The following is a 20,361-nucleotide window of genomic DNA, read 5'->3' as shown; positions in this document are numbered from 1 at the left end:
CACGTGATTATTGTACTTGAGAAGTTCAACATTACCAAGTCATAGTATTTATTCCTTGAACACATTTACATAATAACTATGTTAATGAGCTTCCTCTGTGTGTGCCATATATGCAGATACCTTGGGAATAGGTTTTTATAATTCTCTAATTCAACACATGACCTAAATGGAAATTATTTTACTAATCTTCCTAGCTGAGATTTATTTTTTCAAAAGACCCTTTTTAGAATTGTAGTCTCTGTTTCTGAACTGAAAACACTTAGTTGACCAGATTGGATACCCGTTTACTACGGGTGAAGCCCCACAGTTGGAAAAGTTGAAGAGAACAATAATGGAGTGCCTCAACACCACACCCTGTTTCCTGGAGGTTAGAGCAGGTACTGTCATTGCAAAGGCATTGACATTGACAAACTGTCATTAAGAAACAAACAAAAAACAAAAATCACAAGCTGTAAGATAAAGGTTGAAGCCAAAGGGAAATCAAAGCAGAAGAAACATTATTGATTTAGTGGTGAAACCACTGACCACTTACTGATTTAACAGTGAGACTATTTAGCATGAAGTCATGGAAAGTCCCTTTTTCCTATTCCTAAAAATTGGCTAGGAAACAAGAGTACATTCTAATTTAATGTCCTATACTAGTATTACTATTCAGCAGTGACTAGATTTTTAAAAGGATTCATAGGGATACTTATTGGCAGAGGAAAAAACAAAATCAATGCTAGTTGTTCAGTGAACAAGCCCTTTAGCAGAAAGGTTTCTGTGACCACCCGAATTTCTTGGCAGCTCTCCACTGGGAAAAAGCAATTTTCTTCCTATGACTATGCAAAAACACTTTTTCTTTTGTTAATATGTTCTTCTGTGTTTGAGACAACCATCCACATTCCTTTTCGCTTACGTCCCAAGTCTTGAACCTGCACCAGTGGCTCTTTTGATGGGGAGGTCAGAGGTTATATTTATGTCATGCAGTGCTTAGCGTGGTGTTACATGTAATTTTGCTCTTAGTGACTTTTCATCTTTCTAGACATTTCTCAGTGAAGTAGGCCTTCTCTGACCTACATTCCTCTTCCTGATAGAGCTGCTTCAATGACAATGTGGTCAGTCATCACAGTGAATTCTAATTAGGCTCATATTCTCATCTTTACTGATTAGGAATGTTCTGGTTCACTCATCTCAGTATCCTGTAGTGCCTGGTGCACAGCTTACCATCCAGAGTCTGACAACTGAAAAAGCTGATAAAGAACCCTGGAAGTAAGAAACACCTGATGTTATGATATCCATATATCTTATCATATAGAAAAGGGGTTCATTAATAGTGACTGAGCCCACATTTTGTTTCCAATTTGTCTTTTAGATGTTATTGTTTTAAAGGGGTGTGTGTGTGTGTGTGTGTGTGTACCCATGTGCACACACATGAATGTAGGTGCCTGTAGAGGCCAGAAGGTGTTGGACTTCTTACAGCAGAAGTTACATTAGTTGTGAGCCACGTGATGTGGATATTGGGAACAAAACCTGGGTCCTATGGAAAAGCAGTATGTATTCTCAACCAATGTGCATCCCTCTACCCCCCCTCCCCATGTTGTATGTGTGTGTAGGATTGAGAGCTGGAGATTCTTCCTATGCATTATTTTATTATTCCATTCTTCAGTGTTTGGAATAGTACTAAACAATAGTGTCCCATCTCTAAGGAGTTTGACAAATAGTGTAACCTATGGAGATGTGTTTTTAGTAATCCAACAGTTATGAAATATGGGAGTTGCTAGCCAGAATTTAGACTTGAAGGGGGAAGACTCTACTAGGGTATAATAATATGCAGGTTTAGGGGGGTGTCAGGCTCTGAGTTCAGTGAGACTCAGGATATGGAAGAGCAGATTGGAAACTGTTGTACATGAACAGGATGGGTTGGTCAGAGGCTTGTAACCCAGACAGAAAGGAACGCAACTGAGATCTCCTGACCCTCTCGTTCTTATGCGCCTCTCCCCAGCACTTTACTGCCTGAACTCCCAATACACATCAAGTTCCTGGAGCACAGAGGATGCACTTGTTGCTTTACTGTGTATATTCAGCATTTTTTTTACATTGAGATTCAGGAGCAGTGAAAAAATATTTGCTAAATAATGGACAAATGCATGAGTGACTGAAACGTGCCCAAACAAGACATTCATTGCTCTTGGAGTCCAAGCTAGGTCAAGGTGATCAGGTCCCATGTGGCCATGTATGTAACACTTTGGAGTTAGAGGCTTATATTTGTGACGATATGTTCATAGAGATAAAGTCCTGGAGCAGAAGTTTAAAAATCCATCAAGTACAGTTATACTTGCTCAACGATGTGGGTTTTTTCCTTACAGAATGTCTGTAGGCTTTGTTTTTCTTATTTGTAACTCAGTCGAGAATGGAGCCGGGCTTATTCGTGTATTTGTGCACTGTTCATCGACTACTATGTGGAGGGCATTGTGTCATGCAATTTTAAGAAGCTTGGAATCTACTCTTGAGCAGCAGGGCAAGTGAACTATGACAAATGTGCAAGCAGTTTTTACTTACTGTAGCACTGCATCTTAAATGTGGCACAATGGGGTGAAATTCTATAGTTTGTCACTCGAGGACACTCTGACAAGCTTGAAAATGGGACAGTGTGGTTACAGTAAGGGCAACGGGGATTTGAAATACTGTGCACCAAGTTTGCAAAATAGTAAGGGAATGGAGACCTGTGCTGACCAAAAGGGTCTAGAAACTAACTGAGAGTCGAGGGAAGACTTGGATGGTGGGAATGGGGGTGGGAAAGAAAGCTGACTATTCGGATGGCAGAGCAGATTCTCGTGAATCTCTTCAACCTTGAACCAGGCTTTGGGGGGTGGTGGTGGTGAATGATGAACAGTAGTGGGGCAGTGGCAGAGAGGAGACGATGTAGATACAAATTTTTGCTAGCTGTCAGGCCTGGTATTCATTTTGTTTACCATACCCCAGAATTTAGCATGATCTTTGGTTCACAGTAAATTGTTTTCTTTTTTTTTTCCAAATGAATAAATTAGGAAAACCTGTTCACTTGTGCACTCATTAAGGATGTCCCTGGGGCCATACACTGAAAAAAAAATTCTACATAGCCGTGTGGTGAATTAATGACAGAAGAAAAAAAAGGAAGGTTAAGATACCATTATGTTCCCTCAAAATGATTAAGACATCTTTGGAATATGCCCAGTTTCAGATTAAAGAAATCCATATATGTGCAATACATGCAATTTAAAAAACCCAGAAGAGTCTTGACCCATTTACTTTTTTGGAAGAAGTGAACATTATTTTATTTCTACAATAAGGAAAGTAGACTGTATTGTAAAACACCACTAGAAAGAAACTCTAGACAAATACTAAAGAAGCGTGCCAACTTCAACACTAAGAAGATATGTAAGGTCCACTGTTCAAATTTATTTCACTGGTCTGATTCCTAACCATTCCCATTTCCAAAGACAGTCACCTCACAAGACAGTTTATTTGGGGCGAACTTATTTGTTTTGTACCAAATTTTCCTCAGTTGCTTTGTTAAGCGATGGGCTTCATTAAGTAATCCATTACATTGAAATGGAGCATCTTGTATCATTTAACATTTATTGAAACACTGTGTTGTGTGTGGGCGGTTTATGGTTATGATAGAAGAGCCATGTTTCTGCTTTCAAATCAAAGGGAAAGATGTAAGACTTGAAGTTGTGGCTGCAGGGATGGCTGCAGGATTGGACAATGCAGTTTTTGTAAGAAAGTCCGATGCTCATGCAGGGTGGGTGGCATTTTGGGCAGAAGCTGGCTTCGCTGATAAGGTTGAGAAGCCACCATTTGTTTCCTTCTCTCACTTTATTGTCTTTTAAGAATAGAAGTCTAATTCCATCTGTTCTTCTTTCTGTTATCTGGCCTTGAGTGTTCATGATGTGAGGCCAGTTTTAATGGGTTCAAGGAGACTCCACCAGGACAGACTGCATTGTTCATCAGCTTTGGGGTGGTGAGTGTGTGTGTGTGTGTGTGTGTGTGTGTGTGCGCGCGCACATGCACACACGCGTGTGCATGCGTGTGTTTAGGGAGGCCAGGGATTGGAGTCTTCCTCAATCACTCTTCACCTTAATTCTTTTAGACAAGCAGCTCCTGGATTTAGCTAGGCCAGCTGGCCAATAAGCCCCAGAGATCCTCCTGTCTCCCCTTTCCCCAACACTGGAATTATATTCCCAATACACACCCACCATTTGTTTTGAAGTGTGGCTGCCAGGTATCCCACAGTAGGTGATCATACTTGCACTGGTAAGCACTTTTTACTAACGGAGACTTCTCTGTAGCTTCCATCTGAACAGTCTTCTAAACTTCCCACGGGGTGAGCTGCCACCTTACACTTTTTACTAGAGCATTCCATGGCCCTTGCTGGGCAGTGTGACAATTTGGAGATCACGAATGTGAATGAGTGGGATGCAGCTGGGTCTAACTCAGAAAGGAGCGCATCTTTGAGTAAAATGGGAAGGCAACTGTGAGCCAGGTCTTCACGTCTGCCTTTGAATGTTTCTTCTATGGGAACAGTTGCAGGATGCAGGGTTTTAGGTGTCAACATTGTATTGTGTTCAGGTTCTTAATTGGGGAATTTTAAAAATCGGTACTACATATTTAGATGGTACTAGGCTAAACTCAGAAAAAATGCTGTGATACTCGTGCTTTTGTCCAAATGGAAGGTACTTACTCTCTGGCACATATATATATATATATATGTATATATATGTGTGTGTGTGTGTGTGTGTGTGTGTGTGTGTATGTATTTGCCTCTTGTGGCTTAAGGAATATCACCAAGCTCATTGTTGTCCAAGAACAATTTGTAGTAAATGTATGAAAGTATATATATATATATAAGTATATAACATTTGGTGTCTATTTGAAATGCCTAAAGATAATGTGACTCACTACATCTAAGAATAAACACTTGATTTTATAATATATAATATATATGTGTGTGTATATATTATGTATCATTAGGAAAATAAGGATCAATTTATGGGACTTGAAATGAGAACATAAGGACAAAATTGTCCGCCATTTTTATTTGGTGATATAAGCATGTACTAACCTTGATAAGTTAGTCTCTGAGGTAAATAGAAATAAAATGTACTTTGTTAAAGTTTATTTAGATTGCTCTATACATAAGATTTATGTTTCCCTAACAGGTATGATGTGATATGCCTACAATGACTCGTTCACATTAACTGTCTCAGTTGAAGATGAGGAAAAAGATTTTACAACAACAGTGACTCAGATTATTTCAGTAGACTTATTAAAAGAAAGTGCATTTATATTGGTTTGTAAAATACATTGTGTGGCCCTACTCCTCATACTGGGTCATGGGGAGGTGCTGGGTCTTACCACAACTTGATATGCCATGTTTTATTGATATTCATGATTAGCAGAAACAGAGGAAGAGTGGGGTGGGGGTGGACGGGGACTGGGAGGAGAAGAGGGAGAGGAAACTGGCTAGGATGTAAAATAAATAAATAAATCTATTTAAATACTAGACTGCGTGGGGGGCGGCCAGCCTCCAACGCAGATTTTAATTAAGCATTGTAGGTCAATCATTTGCATTCTTTCTTTCCCTGTGTGTACACAAGGTGCTATGTTGACAAGATATGCAAAGAAGGCTTGTCACTGTCTGGAGGGCTTTCTTGTTAGGACAGAGCCAGGTTAGCAATGACAGCAGCAGGTAAGTGTTCACATAGAGCTGTGCTAGCAGAGTGGAAGGGGCACTTGGAGTCTTAGCTTAGCGTGTGTGTGTGTGTGTGTGTGTGTGTGTGTGTGTGTGTGTGTGCATGTATGTATGTATGTATGTATGTAAGAAAAGGACTTCTAGAGCATAGGGAAAGTTGAGGGTCTGGTGTTTCAGGAATAGGAATGGGTGTCTGTAGAGGAAAGGTAACCACCCTTTAGTACAAGTGTCAAGGCGCTTGGTTTGCTCCACATCCCAATAAAGTGAAGAAACAGCTTTGAGAGCTTAGAGGATGTTTAGGTGCAGGAAACGATGATGTCTGAAAGACTGGTTGTGATATTATTATTTTTTTCTCTGTTGGCCTCTGCACTATATCATTAACAACAGGTAAGTTGAGGAGAGGAAGCAGGGGCTAAAGAAGATGGAGAGAGGCAGACATAAGAACAGAGCCTGAGAAAACAGAGGGAGGACCTGGTTTTCTGGACATTTACAGCATATGGCTATTGAATTAAGTCAGTTGGCATTCCTCAGTGAATTCCTTCCTCCTTTCCTCCTCTTTCTCCTTCTTCCTCATAGTCCTTCTTCTCTCTCTCCCTCCCTCTCCTTCTATCTCTCCCCTAGAAAGAGACCTCCCAGGACTCTGCTCCATAGAACCCATTCCCATTAATAGTAGAGGAGTAAGAACCTCCCCATATTCCTCCTCCTCTGCCCTTTCTTTTCCTGGTCCTCATCTCCCTCCTACCTCAGACTCCAGGAGAGGGAGGATCTGATTTTGCTATCTGGAGGAAGGAAGTGAGGCTCTGAAGTGGGTACCCAGAAGCAGCTATGGGAAGCAGAAGTTTCCACTTCCAGGATGTGTAGTCCCTTGGTATTAGAAGTCATGGAAAAGAAAAAGCAGGACGAGGGAGGGAGAGTACAGTGATCTGCACCTCTGAATGGGACAGTAAACTCACTTCTGCTTTAGGAAAGATGCGTGAGACCTTGGATGTCTTTCAGCCATAGGGATAGGGCTTGGAGCCTTAGTTCAGAGAAGATAACTGGGTAATTGGAAAGGTGAGCAGGCCAATTCTTTTTGAAAAATTGTTTTACTGTAACAAAATAATCTAAATCTGAAGATTTAGAAAAGACCAGGATGCACCAATGTTTTACTCTTGCCTGGTGACACCTGGTGAGTCAAAAGGCCATTTTTAAATGTGCCACACAATACTTTTCTTGCCCTCTGAGTGGCAAAAATGGAGACAAAGAATTGCCATGGACCCATGGCCTACTCAAGAGTGTTTTTAAAAAAGTCCAGCAGGGGGAGCTCTAATATGCCTTAGCGCTCAAAATTTAAAAACAAAAGAAAAAAATTAAAGCAAACAGAAAAACAGAGAGGCATTGTGCCTTGTGAGCAGCCATGTCACTGAACAAATATGTGAAGAAGACCAATTAAATGCTCATTGAGAGGGCAAGTGACGGCGTGTGTGTGTGTGTGTGTGTGTGTGTGTGTGTGTGTGTGTGTGTGTGTGTGTGCAGTGTCCCACAGTCTTTCCTTTCCATGAGCCTGTTGCTGTGAAGCAGTTAAACAGGGCTGGGACTCTCACAAAAGAGAGCAAAGCTGACTTCTGGGCAAGCTGAGAAGTTATTCTTTCCTTCTGAAAGGATCTTATTGTTTCTAGAGAAGCCTTGAACACTGGCTCAGAAACCACATTTTAAAACAGAATTTTCATTGTTGGTTGAAGGAGCTACCAAAATGCCAAATGGTTGAGTCCCTTACTCAGTAGCTTGTTGGTTTTTTTTTTTTTTTCCTTCAAGTCAGAAAAATGCTGTGTTTGTAAAAATTGGTGCTAAAAGGGCAAGAAATCATAGGTCCCCTGGGCCATGTAAAGAAAGAATTAGAGCTTTCAAACACACACACACACACACACACACACACACACACACACACACACACACACACACACCAATGGTAACACAAAGAATTTTCTCAGGAAAACAGTGAGGCGGGTGTGAACTTAGCAGTAATCAAAGAGTGAGTCTCCATTCTGGACAGTGGTTGGGGATGGAATGGGTAAGTGGACATTCAACACGATCAGAACACCTTAACCTAAAGGAAAATGTTCAGGGATCCCTTCTATTCTCTTGCCAATATGAAGTCAAAGTTTTTGTTTTACACCTTGATGGTATGCTCACATCTAAAATTTTTATACAAGCTCCTGCAGAAACTTTAACTAGACCAACTCAGACCAAGAGTCACTAAATAAAGCCAGTCTAGACAGAAAATCTATGGAAACCATATGTCCTTCAGGCATCTGTCTTACAAAGCCTGCCATCGCCCTGGAGAAATCCTTCACAAAATATGCTCTTAGGAAAACAGTGCTGTACAGTCAGCCACATGGAGAGGTGCTTAAGATGACGGCTGGACTTGGAGAAAATAGAGCCAAAATGTTTAGAAATGTGAGGCTCTCATTTCCATGCACATCTGTGCGTAAACAGTTTGAAAGGAGGGGCCAAGGTAGATATCATTTATGTTTCCATTATTCTAGAAGGATCAAAAAAGTTTACAGTTTTCTTCTTCCAGGCTCCTACAGAATGTTAGACAGAGGGATCTCAAAACCGCTCTGTTCTCACCCGCAGAGAGCTGTTTTGAGTAAAATTGTACGTGGATGCAGCTCAAGAACCAGAACATTCTCTTCTGATTATTACCTCATCCTGCTGGCCTGCCAAGCACAGCTAGAAGGCAGGTGTCCACCAGAAGTAACTAGCGGAAGACTGTTCTATATAATGGTGCATAGGGCCAGAGTGACAAAGGAAATCGGAACAGGGATGAATAAAGGAGAGGAGCTGCAAGGGATGTGCAGTAAAGAGGGATGTTCCTAAGCCTTGTTTTTCCAATTCGACACTATCTTCTGTATGAGAGACAACAGCGCTACCACCACCTCTACTCTCACGGGATTACATTGGAAGATGTGCTTTCATTTTAACTGGTGGTATAGATTCTCCAGGGGAAAAAGTAAACTATGCAAATCCCTATGCCAGAAATAGCATTTCAAATGAAAGCTGCAAACAGGCTACAGAGACCATGAAGCACTTGTAACTTGCAAAGATACCTTGTGGTCTCTCTAGACTATTTTACCAAAATTCCCCATTCTGCAGGGAAGGGGACTTGGGAACAATATGGTAGGACTGGTAAGTCGCATTGGCATGAGTGTCCCCGTGTACTGTCCCCTCACCTAGAAGACTGAATTAACAGTATGTACCAAATAGACTCATGGAGAAAAAGGCCTTGAGTTAAAAACACAGTGAAAGCTGTGGGAGCATGATTGGAAGAAAAAAAAGCATCAGTTTGTGTGTTCAAAGATAATCATGAACTTCGAAAAGCTAAAGATTCAGACTGGCTTTCAAGTATTAAATATTAAGATGTTAATAGAGTCATTTAGAGTATTGGAAATATTAAGGCAATGTAAACAATTACATTGCAGGGCAGAACACTAAACACTATATGCAGTGCAGAACACTAACCACTGTACATCATGGACAAATATATCAACATCCACTCATTACAGATTCCTGAACTGAACCATAGAGCATTTCACTAGGTTAGTCGAAGGCTCCTGATGAGGTCCAGGGATTTTTTCTGAGTGCTGCTATTTATTGGTAGTTCTACAATTTGAAGTTGGCTCTCATGCAGGTGGTTTACATACAGAGCATGGATTTTGTTTTGCTTTCAGTCTTAGGTAAGTGGAGGGAAATTCCTGCCATGCTTTGTCTAGTTAACACATTCACTAATGTTTTCTTAATTTTTCACCCCAAAATCCAATAATTAAGATATTGTAGAACTTGCCTCACATGAAGGTTTATTATTTTAGTTATTAAAATAGTTTCTGACACTATAGGGAATGTTTTTTAAAAACCAGTGGATATTTGACTGAGTTTTTACAGCTTTTCCTTGTGAATGTAATTGTAGTAGTAGAGAGTGGGACTGTCTTGTGGTGTAAGCCCTGGGGCACGATACTTAAAGGAAGGTTTACTTGAAGGAAAATTTTCATTCAGTCTTAAAATTAGCTTTCAGAACAATCACACTATGAACTTAAGAAAATACACACAGTCCAGAATGCATCTTATAAAAGTATCTATTGTCAAGCAAACTACCCAAAGTATTACAAAATGCCTTAAATGTCCTTCTTACTGGGCATTATATGGTGTACTTCTCTAATCTGAACACTTGGGAGATGGAGGCAGGAAGATTAGGAATTCAAGGCTAAAGGTGGCCACATAGTAAGTTCAATAAAAGAGTAGAAAATAAAACAAAATAGCCAAAGTAGGCTTTCTCCTCTCTTTCTGCCACAAGAGATTATTACATGCTAGATGAAATATACAATAATCAAAAGTACTTGCAAATGATATATATATTTGTGTTATATTGAATGTTATATTGAAGTATGCAGATGAAAGATATATCTAAATATCTAAAACCAAATGTGAGTGTTTACATGGTGGAGGCAAATGGTATATTTGGTTGTAGAATAAGACCATTTCCCAGATTAAACTGAAAGCTACCTAAGGCCTCCTCATACTGCCCACCTTCTTTTTTGGAATGAGTGTGGTAGAGATGAGAGAGGATCTCACTATGGAGCTTGTGATGGCCTGAACTCACTATGTAACCCAGGTTGGCTTCAAACTCATGATCCTTCCGCCTCAGCCTCCCAAGTTATGGGGCTATAGGTGTACGCTGTCATGTCCACCTTTATTTTAGCTTCTCTTCGTTTTCAAATTTCCCATCAAAGTTTGTATATGTTTGTGGTCAGGATCTATAATGATTTGGTCTTTATTTTCTTCTCTCTGTCTCTATACCAGCCTTCCCATCAAAGAAACAGGGAAAGGATGGTGCTTATTGGTTAATCTCTTTTACTTTACATGTACATTTATGGGGTTCCTGTAAGAGCGGTGAGGAGCATTATCATACCTTGTCTCATTTTCTGGTGTTTAGATCATCCCCGTATGGGCAATTTCCTCTTTGTGAGTAACTGAAATCAAGAGGCTGTGCCCTGCCACACTGATGCTGAGACATGGAGAATTTGGCTAATTACCATTTTCACTACTCTCCGCTCCCCAGGCCTGTGGACAGAATGAGTTCATGTGATTCGGGTGAACTGATTATTTTGACTGAAAAACAAGAGTGGGTATTTCTCAGTGCTTATGGGAATGGTTAAAAAGAAGAAATTGGAGCATTTGGTATTTGTGGTTTTGCCTATCATGTGGCTCTGATGCCTGAAGAGCAGCCAGATGTGAAGAATGAGCCATGCCATGGAGAGGGTTCCTGAAAACCTTGTGGCTTTTAACATTGTCCTGTGTTGGAATTCTATTTTGGGTTAGAGTTGCCACATTACTTGAGTATTTGTATGTTTGGATCACATGGCATCTATAAACTGTGTAGTGTCTCTCAGACCCAGAGCCTACCCCAAAACCCCTACTCTGGCACTGAAAATTCTAGCCTGACCAAAAGTGTAATATCCCTCTGGCAACAACATCAGTGAGCCAGATGGAGTCCATTTGGCAACTAAAGGGTGTAAATATGTGTTTAGATTCAGAGGGTCCCCCCAGACAATGCTTACAATATGTTGGCATGAGTAAGCTAAGGAATTCCAGTGTCAGACACTTTAAACTTCTATGTTTAAGCAGCAATAAAAGTATGACAAGCAGGCAAGGCCATCAAACCGTCAGCTAAGCCCTCCCCTCCTTTCTTATATTGCCGGAGTTAGGTGTCCCAGGCACATCCATAGAGCAAGATGCTACGTTTACATTTTCATCTTTAATTTCCTGGCTGTCCTGCAAGGTTTGTCTAAATCTCACTTTTAATCTCTCATAGTAGCTGCTGAATTGGAGGAAATGAAAAAAAAAATCAAAAACCAAATGCTCTGTTCTCGCAGTTTGCTGCCTGGCTCAAAGGTAGACATGAAAAAGCCATGAATCCTACATTACGAGTTTCTGAAGCCTTTGGAAACTCTCCGTTCAGGAGTGTCTGAGTGTGAAGGTTTCTTGAAAATCATCCTTTCCTTACAGTGAGGGGAATGAAAGGACATGTCGATGAAGCTCGAGTCCTAACTGGCTTATGTGCACCCATAAGTCTGGCGTGTCTACTTACACTGGGTGGGGTATTTTCCCCCTTTTTCTGAGCTGACTTCCACTTGTATATAGGAATGTTCAGCAGATTCCAGTTGGTGACAGTGTTGCTGACTAGCCACAGGAAGTCATCCTCCTCAGCTGTGCATTCTCCCTGGCCAGGGCCTCTTTGCCAGACTCCTGTCTTGGCTGCCTTCCTCTATCAGTTGGGTAAAACCCAGGGCAGCACTGGGCACCCTGAAATGCAAAAGGGCCTCTGCTGCAGTGACTGAGCTTAGTGACTTAGAGCTATTTGTTACTGACGTGAGATATGGGAGCAGTTGTGTTTGCTTAATGGGATGCCTGTCACCACTGCTGGGCCAATAGCAGCTTAGCGCAGGGTGAGCTGTCTCTGGTCTGCATTTGTGTTATTTGTGTTTTGCATTAGGTAAGTCTTATTTCCTTTTTTTGTTTTTGCTTTCCTGCAACATAGGCTATGTGGAAAAGATAAGGGGCACAAGGAAAGCAGAAAGGCCAACTGATGTCTACCTATTCTGATCTGTGGGACACTTAATGTGGTGTACGTGGGCCTCACCTAAAGAGACTGCCAGTCATCTGATCTGTGGTAGGATGGAAACATCTGTGTAAAATAGACTACTTTGCTAGACCCAAGGAGGAAACTGCTAAGATAATCTGACTTTCACTTAAACCATATTGAAAACAGGACCTGAAGAGCAAAAACCTTTGACATTTACCATTGCTTCATTACAGCAAAATAGTATGTGGCCATAAGAATTGAAACAGTACACTGGAATAAGAATCACCACGTAAACAGAATGAGCTTTTAGCGATGTATGTAACAGAGGGCCTTAAATAAAAGTGGACATTTTCTTAAAGTGAACAGTGAAATTTTAGCTTCATTAAAGTACCATGAGCTCATCATGACAATTCATGTTGAACCTGCAGCAAATTATTAATTACACTTGGAGGCTTCAGTACCAAATTTTTTTATAATATGTTTGCCTCATAAAATGCCTTAAAAATAAGAATTTGTGATAACAACTCAAAGTTCTGTTCTTAGCAGTTATATTTTTGAATAAAGCTAGTTGCTAAAAATAAAAAAAAAAAACCAGCTTCCTGACAAATGAGAATATCTGATTATAGTTTTTATTTTTTCTTTGAGGAAGGCTAGTGGGGAGAACGGAAAACTCACAGCTGACATCACAAATCACAAGGTGATTTCATCCTTTGTCCAAATGACACTTGGCTGCTAAAAACACCAGTTTTAGAGGGCTGTTCAGGAGAAGAAGGGGTAAGTCAGGATGTTTCCATGTGTGACCACAGGGGAATGACATCAGGTTAGTCACATGGGTTGCTTAATTTCCATGTATGCTGAGCCCCACGGCTTCAAGGCTCGGCAGCTTCCTCCTTCATGGCACCAAACCTTGATGTGGGGGAGGCAAAGATAGAAGAATGATGGGTTTGTGGTTTGTCCTGACTTGAAATGTAGGGGACTGACTGACAAAAGCCCTAAATTAAAGGGATGTTGTATTAACTGTTATGTATAACAACAAATATAATCAATGAAAGAATTGGTATTAGGGTTAGACAATGCAGACCATAGAGATCAAACATTTAAAAATAAATTATGATGAAAATCGATTGGCCTTAACTTTTGTAATATGAGGGTATCTGTCACGTCTTTGGAAAGGAGTCTATACATCTTTCTACATAACTGATTTAGTCACAAGGCTGCTGAAATGTGGGGCTTCTCTGTGTGCTATCTTAAGTCAAGGAAACCATAGAAGACATCAGTGAGAAACTCTGGATAAATCTTGATGCTGCCCTGGGGTTGCCCACATACTGTGGGGGCTTTGTCTTTGTCGTGGGATCCACAAAGGACCATGTCTGGATTTCCGTCACCTAGGTGAGCTGAAGTCAAAACCAAATGGGATGGACCAGGCTTGGCCATTTTTCCAAAGAAACTATCAGAGACAGTGAATGAGGGTGGGTCAAAGAAAGAGTTCAGCTTTTCTAAAGGGGAAGAGTAAGTAAGTGATGAGGTAAATGAAGTCTGTTCTTCCTTGGCTGGAGACCTTTCCTCTCACCCTTATCCCCTTTGACTCTTGCGAAACAGCTTTGTCCAAAGGAAGGGGAGATGATAAATGAGAGAAACGGTACCAGAGTTAGCTGGTGCCAGGAAACGCGCAGTCAGATTCAGCTAATTTGTCCTGCTAATGTCAAAGGCTGTAATTTCCAATGAACTAATTTTAAGAAGCAGTAACCGAGAATAGCTATGCTAATTCTGGAGTCGGTGTCTGATGATGATGATTAGGACCTGCAATGAAAAGAACTGGTTCTCTAGAGAGGTGGTGATGTCTGCTTGAGACCATCCTTCGAAACAAAGCCATGGCTGGTTTCAAACAGGGTTTTGTACTGTCAGAGAACTTGAATGGAGATAGTCAAGCCCTAGAAAAATGTCCCAAAGATTTGTGTACACCCAGCTTACTAATGACAGAAGCAGCGGTGCTAGTGGGTCTCTCTGAGATGCTCCACAGTTCGGGTGGAATCAATTACAACAGGCATGCAGTTCGCAGTATTTCCTGCTCTCCCACCAAAAGGCTCCAAACACAGAAACCAGAACAGCTCCAGAAGCTGGGCCAAAAATGACTCCACCACCTTGCCCCCTCCCCCTTATATTGAATGGAAATATACAGGAAAGATGCTGGGTAAAAAGGCAGTGGATTCAAGGTTCCTGAGCCATCAAGGGCTTTGACATGACCTTGGGATAGGGTGAAAATAAAAGTCACCCTCACCAGTTGCTAATTCATTCAAAATATCAGGAGGAAAACTGCCCAGGCACACGCTAGGGCGGCTGAATCTTTTGTCTCTAGAAGTTCAGTTATTGCCTTTGTAATATTAAGGCCAGCAGGGAGAGGGAGGGTTACCTTTTGTGCTGTGTTGTGAGTTTCTGGATTCAGGTTGAAAAAGGAGGAAGGTCCCTTAAGAAAGCAAAGAACTTTGGGCATGGGTGGAACCAGATTTTCTCCTTGAAAAGCACTTTTTTTTCCCCCTGGAGATGATGGGTAGGGGGCATCTCGATTTTTTTTTTTTTGAAAATAAAAGCAAATTACGGAAGGAAGAGAATAAACAGACACTGGTACAAGGTGTTTCAGTAAGAGCATTCTGTTTTCCTTTCTCTTTCTTTCTTTTTTTGAAATCTTAAACCCCATTTCTGGCTTGCATTTGGTAGGATTCCTGCTCTGGCTTTTATTAAAAACAGACGGGTGTTCAGAATCTTCCATTTAAAGAAAGGCTTTAACAGGCATTGGGACCAGGACCGGCCTCCAGCTCTGCTCAGGTGACTCCACCACCACGGGGATTCCCTCCCAGCCTGCTTTGCTGGCCCTCAATCTCGAGGGCTCAGCACAAAACGAGCTTTTTCTCTTTCAATTCAAACTCCTCATTTCTGTTTTAAATTTGGGGTGGTCCACAAAGCCAGCTCAAGTTAAGTCTGGCTTTAACTTGAGAGCATTCTAAAAATTTTGAATAGCTCAACTGTTGCCCTACAAATTCCCCCGATGAGCGAGCGAGGTCTCCTTAAACCTGGTGGCTCCCTCTCCCTGGGAATTCAGCATGACTTAGGGACTCCCACCCTTCTGCCTGCGTGCAGGTTCAAAAATACCAAAGCTAACTCCACCCTGTTTAACAGATCCGTTTAGCATCCGAAAGCTGATTTTTCTGAAGAGCACTGGCGAGCTAGCTTACTGGAAACCAAGAAGAAAAGGCACCAAGCGAGCAGGCGAGACTTGCAGAGTCATTCTTGAGAGCGGTACCGCCACAGGTCCCTCTGGCTCCTGCTCCCAGCAAAACAGACAAACAGCGGAAAGAGAGTTCCAGGCTCCCTCGGGACTCTGCCTTCCCACTCCCCTGCCCCCCCCCCCCTAAACCCCCGTGTTTCCTCACAGCCCCCATACCATCCTGGCACAGCGGCAGACACTTTCCCAGTCAATTTGAGGTTTTCTAAAACAATAAACTTGATCTTGCTTGTAGCAACGTTCAATGTTGAAATGCACGTTTTTGATGTGGAAAGGAAATTCTTCTGAGCACTGCGGAGCAGTGGCTGACAAGTAGAGCAGGGCTTTACTTCCCCGAGGGACAGCAGCCTGTCTGTATTTTCAGTGGTCACAACTTGGAGAAGGATACAACTGACAGCTAGAGACTGGAGGCCAGGGATGCTGTTAATCATCCTCAACGCACAGGAGAGCTGCCATAACAGAAATGTCAGACCCTGAGGGCCCCTGGTGCCAGCCCCTACTGCGGTGGTTGAGCCTGGGCTCTCAAGTCAGGCTGCTGGGGATTAGAACCTGGTGGACTGGCACTGGGCAAGCTATTTTACCTTATTGTCTATCTGTAAAATGTAAATAATAGTCTATCTTATTGGATTCATGAACCTTAGATAAAAAAAGGTATATATGAAGCTTTTAGGACAACACTTATATTAAGAGCAAAATAAATATTACTAGAAATTTAGCTCAGTTTCAGAAAAATAAGAAATCTAACAGCATTGTCTTATCTCAAGATCTAAACAATTCTACCATTTTCTTTGTTTCCTAGGTGAGGTACTTATATTTTGGAGGTGAATGAGTCACCCAGATCTTATGACTTCAAAGCCTTTGTCTACCAGTTTGGGATTCTCTTTTCTCTGTCCATCACCCCTAAAACCTCAAGGATCAAAATCCAAGCACCACAGTCATAAAGGTGCATCATGGGTGGTGGACAGCACAATGTGTGACAGATGTAGTCAGGTTTTGCTTAATGGGACATACGAATATTCTAACTCTTTGAATTAAAACATTTAACTTCATGCATGGGATAATTTTGTCTACATTTTCTGATTTTGTGGGGGTAAAACTCCATAATCCCTTATATCCTTTAACAGTGTCAGAAATAACTGTATATTGACTATATAGATGAAGGGAAGAATATAGCTTTAACTCAGTGTGCTTCAGGTCCCATTTCTGATTAGTTTACGTTGTTTGACAACTAGACCAGAAAATCTGCTTAGAACTGTCAAAATTATTCCATTGCACAGCAGTCTATCTGATACATAATCCTCAGGTCTACATTACAATCTCTGCAGATTTTAAAACAATTGCAGATTAATTGGCTAGACTATACTTAGTTTACATTAAAGTTAGTGATATTGGAGTCACAGTGCAGAGGGCAGATGGATAAAGTTCCTTCAGTCAAAGGTTTTCTACATTTCTTTGAGTAATGGAGAAGGTAAGATCTTAGCCCATGCTCCCCTTGTGACCTATACACAGCTTGCCACTACCCAGTCACAGTTGTTTCTTTCAAAGCCCTGGGTCAGGCTCTACTACCCGGCTAGTAAAATACCATTTACTGGGTCCCATTTGCTTTGGTCTCAAAAATGAGACATTCAAATCTGTGCCAGTTGGTAAATGAGAGGATGCCATGATCACACAAGGGTATTTTAACAGGCTTAGGCACCATAATTTTGTCTTGCGCTTACTGCCTCCACCACCAGTATGAAAATCGCAAACCTGTATAGTAAGATGTTTTCAAAGGTTTTTGTTTTTTCAAATGTTGTCTGTTACACTGGGAAGAGAACCAAGGAGGACCTTGGGGAGCTTCTGCAGCACAGCTTAGCTTGCTTACCTTGGAACACTGGGGGGTGCCCTCGTGGGCCTGGAAGGAACTTGTGGAGGGGTTCCAAAGGAGTCACTGCTGTTGGGAAAAGGAGGTAATGGGCCGGGGCGGAATGGGACTGGGGGAGCCCCAGAATGGGGACCGGGAGAGGGAATGGCAGGGGCTGGTCCACGGCCAGATGTGGGCCTCGTGAGAGGAGCACTTAGAGTTGGTCGCCTTTGGGTGGTGGGGCTTGGAGGAGGTGACCTGAGAAAAGAGACAAAGTTTTAATTTATGCACTCTTCCTTCTTTTTTAATTAATCTTTTTAAAAACAGTTTTGTAATTTCCTGGTTGCTTTTTAAAATTTATTTTTGGCTACATAACTTAGATATGTATTGTAAGATGTCCATGTACATAAAAGGATAAATGCTGAGATTTTGGTTTCCTTCCTCACTTTCTGGAGACAATCAGTAGGAGTTACTAGTGTTTCTTTTTATATATGTGTGTATTCACATACCCATATGTTTAAATCTCATAACCTATACTCTCCCTTCTTTTAAGCTTATCTTTCCATTTGGGGAAACTCAACATTATTTTACTCTTTTAATGACTGTGTGGTGGTTTGAAAGAAAATGGCCCCCAAAGGGAGTGGCACTATTAGGTGGTGTGGCCTTGTTGGAGGAAGTGTGTCACTGTGGGGGTGGGCTTGGAGGTCTCTTTTGCTCCAGCTTCCCTCAGTGTGACAGACAAACCATTTCTGGTTGCCTTATGATCAAGATGGAGCCAGCATCATGTTGTCTGAACACTGCCATGCTCCTTGAAGAGTTCATAATGGACTGAACCTCTCAACTGTAAGTAGCCACCTCAGTAAAATGTTTTCCTTTATAAGAGTTGCCATGGTCACGGTGTCTCTTCACAGCAATAGAAACCCTAACTAAGACAGACTATCAAGTTTCAATGTCAGGATTCATTAAACTTGTTCCTGAAGAGAGTTGATGCACTTTGATCCCTCCTGAATGTTTCCCTTTTGCTTTTGGATCCGTATTGGCTTGGGAAAGCATCCTCAGAAACCGAGAGTGGACAAGCTCAGTAGAGCTCAGGTGCTGTGGAGCTCCCTCCCTACCTGCGGGAATGTTGGAGCCAGGAGTCATCTACTGGAGGTGGGGCTGGGGTTGACACAGTGGCCGTGTTGATGTCACCAATGATCACAAGGGCTTCTTTCAAGGCTTGGTACATTCTGAGCATCTCATCCCGGCGCTGAGCCTGCTCAGCAGACTCTTCCATCAGAGTGTTTTGGTCCTCAGAAGAATATAGTTGTGCTAGGAGCTCAGAGTTGATGAAGTCTTTAACCTGTAAGAAAAATTAAAATGAGAAGGAATAAACACAGACTCTGTGAATGTAGCCCACAAATGTCTCCCCACCCCTGAGAAAAGGGAAATGCCACAAGACTGTTTCATTTGCCATTGCATTTCACTGGTGCACAGAAAAGTCTCCCTTTTGGTTTTTCAAAACAATGATGGTAAGATAACTGAAGAAAGGTCAAGCCTTGCTACCGCAAGAGTAGGGCTCATTAGCTGTGGGAAGGTCTCACGAGGTTGTTAGAGGCTACTTGGGTTATACAACAGGAAGGTCCTGTGAGGTAAGCAGCATTACTTTTGATAGAAAATGGTGATGCAAAGAAAGCATTGTAGTTCAACAAGTTTTTTTATTCCTCAGCATTCTCATCAAAATAATCAAGCATTATTTAAGGTGGTTGTTTTTTTGAGACAGGGTGCCTATCCTGGGTCTTGCTGGAACTCACAGAGATTGGCCTGGCTCTGCCTTCTGAGTGCTGGGATTAAATTTGTGCACCACCACTGCCTGGCACATTATTGAAGTTTTCAGGGTATGTAAAAGCAAAATTAGTATGTATAAGTGGATATTAAATACTGAGTATAACTGCATATATATGTGAGAACTATGCAAGTTGATTGAAAGCAAAGTAAGATAGATATATTTTATTTTCTAGAGGTTTGCAAACTAAGTCAGTTAATGATGATGAGGACTGGACATGAGGCTTCATAGATGTCACAGATACATAAACAATGCCACATAAGTCTTGGTTGAACAGTATCTTGTAGCAGGATGGGAATAGAAAGGGTACATAACACAGAAGGAGAAGGGACCAGTCCCTGTGCTTCATCAGATCTAAGCATTAGGCAGCCATTTTAGCTGATATTTTCTCCTTAGTGTCAGATAATCTATGATAAAATGTTCAGTTATCACTGAATATAAATGCATGCCATGCTAAATGTGAGAAAATGAATATGCAAATCAATGAAATATATATCCCAAATTACTTTAAAGATTATATGATTTAATTCACCACATAGTGATGAAATAAAATTAAAACTCCACATATGCAGAAACAAATTTAGGGACTGTTTCAGTGATGTTTCCAAGGTCATACAGCTGTAAGTTCAAACTAAAGTCTTCTGCTCAATACTAATTCAATTTCCTGAAAACATATCACAATGTTTAAATGCTTAAAAAAAGACAATTTACATTTCTTCCTCTTTTTTGTTTTTGTTTTTCAAAACAGTGTTTCTCTGTGTAGCCCTGGCTGTCCTGGAACTTGCTCTATAGACCAGGCTGGCCTCAAACTCAGAGATCTGCCTGCCTCTGCTGGGATTAAAGGCGTGCACCATACTTATCATCATGCTGGTAAACCAAGGTCTTTTGCATAAGTGTACACTCCACCTTGAGCTATACCACCAACTTAACGTTGATAGTTTAGAGCAGCTAGCAAGTATGATCATTTAAACCAAGAAAAAGAAACCAATATAAAGTTTTCAGTGCTTCTGTTATTTGAGAAAGCTACATCTTATTGGGATTACTTAGGTCTAGATAAAATGAATACCAAAGCAAGAGT

The 20,361-nt window shown here is 41.3% G+C and overlaps 1 protein-coding gene across 6 annotated transcripts in view; it reads right to left on the bottom strand.

Annotated features, from left to right (window-relative positions):
- Window positions 1-20,361, bottom strand: part of Dnm3 (dynamin 3) — a 486,391-nt gene that overhangs the window by 5,567 nt on the left and 460,463 nt on the right. For 4 of the 6 annotated variants that reach the window (XM_036202803.1, XM_036202804.1, XM_036202805.1 and 1 more), the window contains 2 exons: window positions 18,574-18,800; window positions 17,480-17,716 (listed from right to left, as the gene is read on the bottom strand). In XM_036202803.1, coding sequence (XP_036058696.1) covers window positions 17,480-17,716; window positions 18,574-18,800 — 464 coding nt within the window. Of the gene's footprint in view, window positions 1-12,942; window positions 13,242-17,479; window positions 17,717-18,573; window positions 18,801-20,361 lie in introns of those variants that run through there. The other 2 variants (XM_036202807.1, XM_036202809.1) reach the window with 1 other exon arrangement.

Source organism: Onychomys torridus, chromosome 11 (assembly GCF_903995425.1).
Source record: "Onychomys torridus chromosome 11, mOncTor1.1, whole genome shotgun sequence".
Classification (NCBI taxonomy): Eukaryota; Metazoa; Chordata; class Mammalia; order Rodentia; family Cricetidae; genus Onychomys; species Onychomys torridus.
This window is presented reverse-complemented; position numbering and strand designations above follow the sequence as displayed.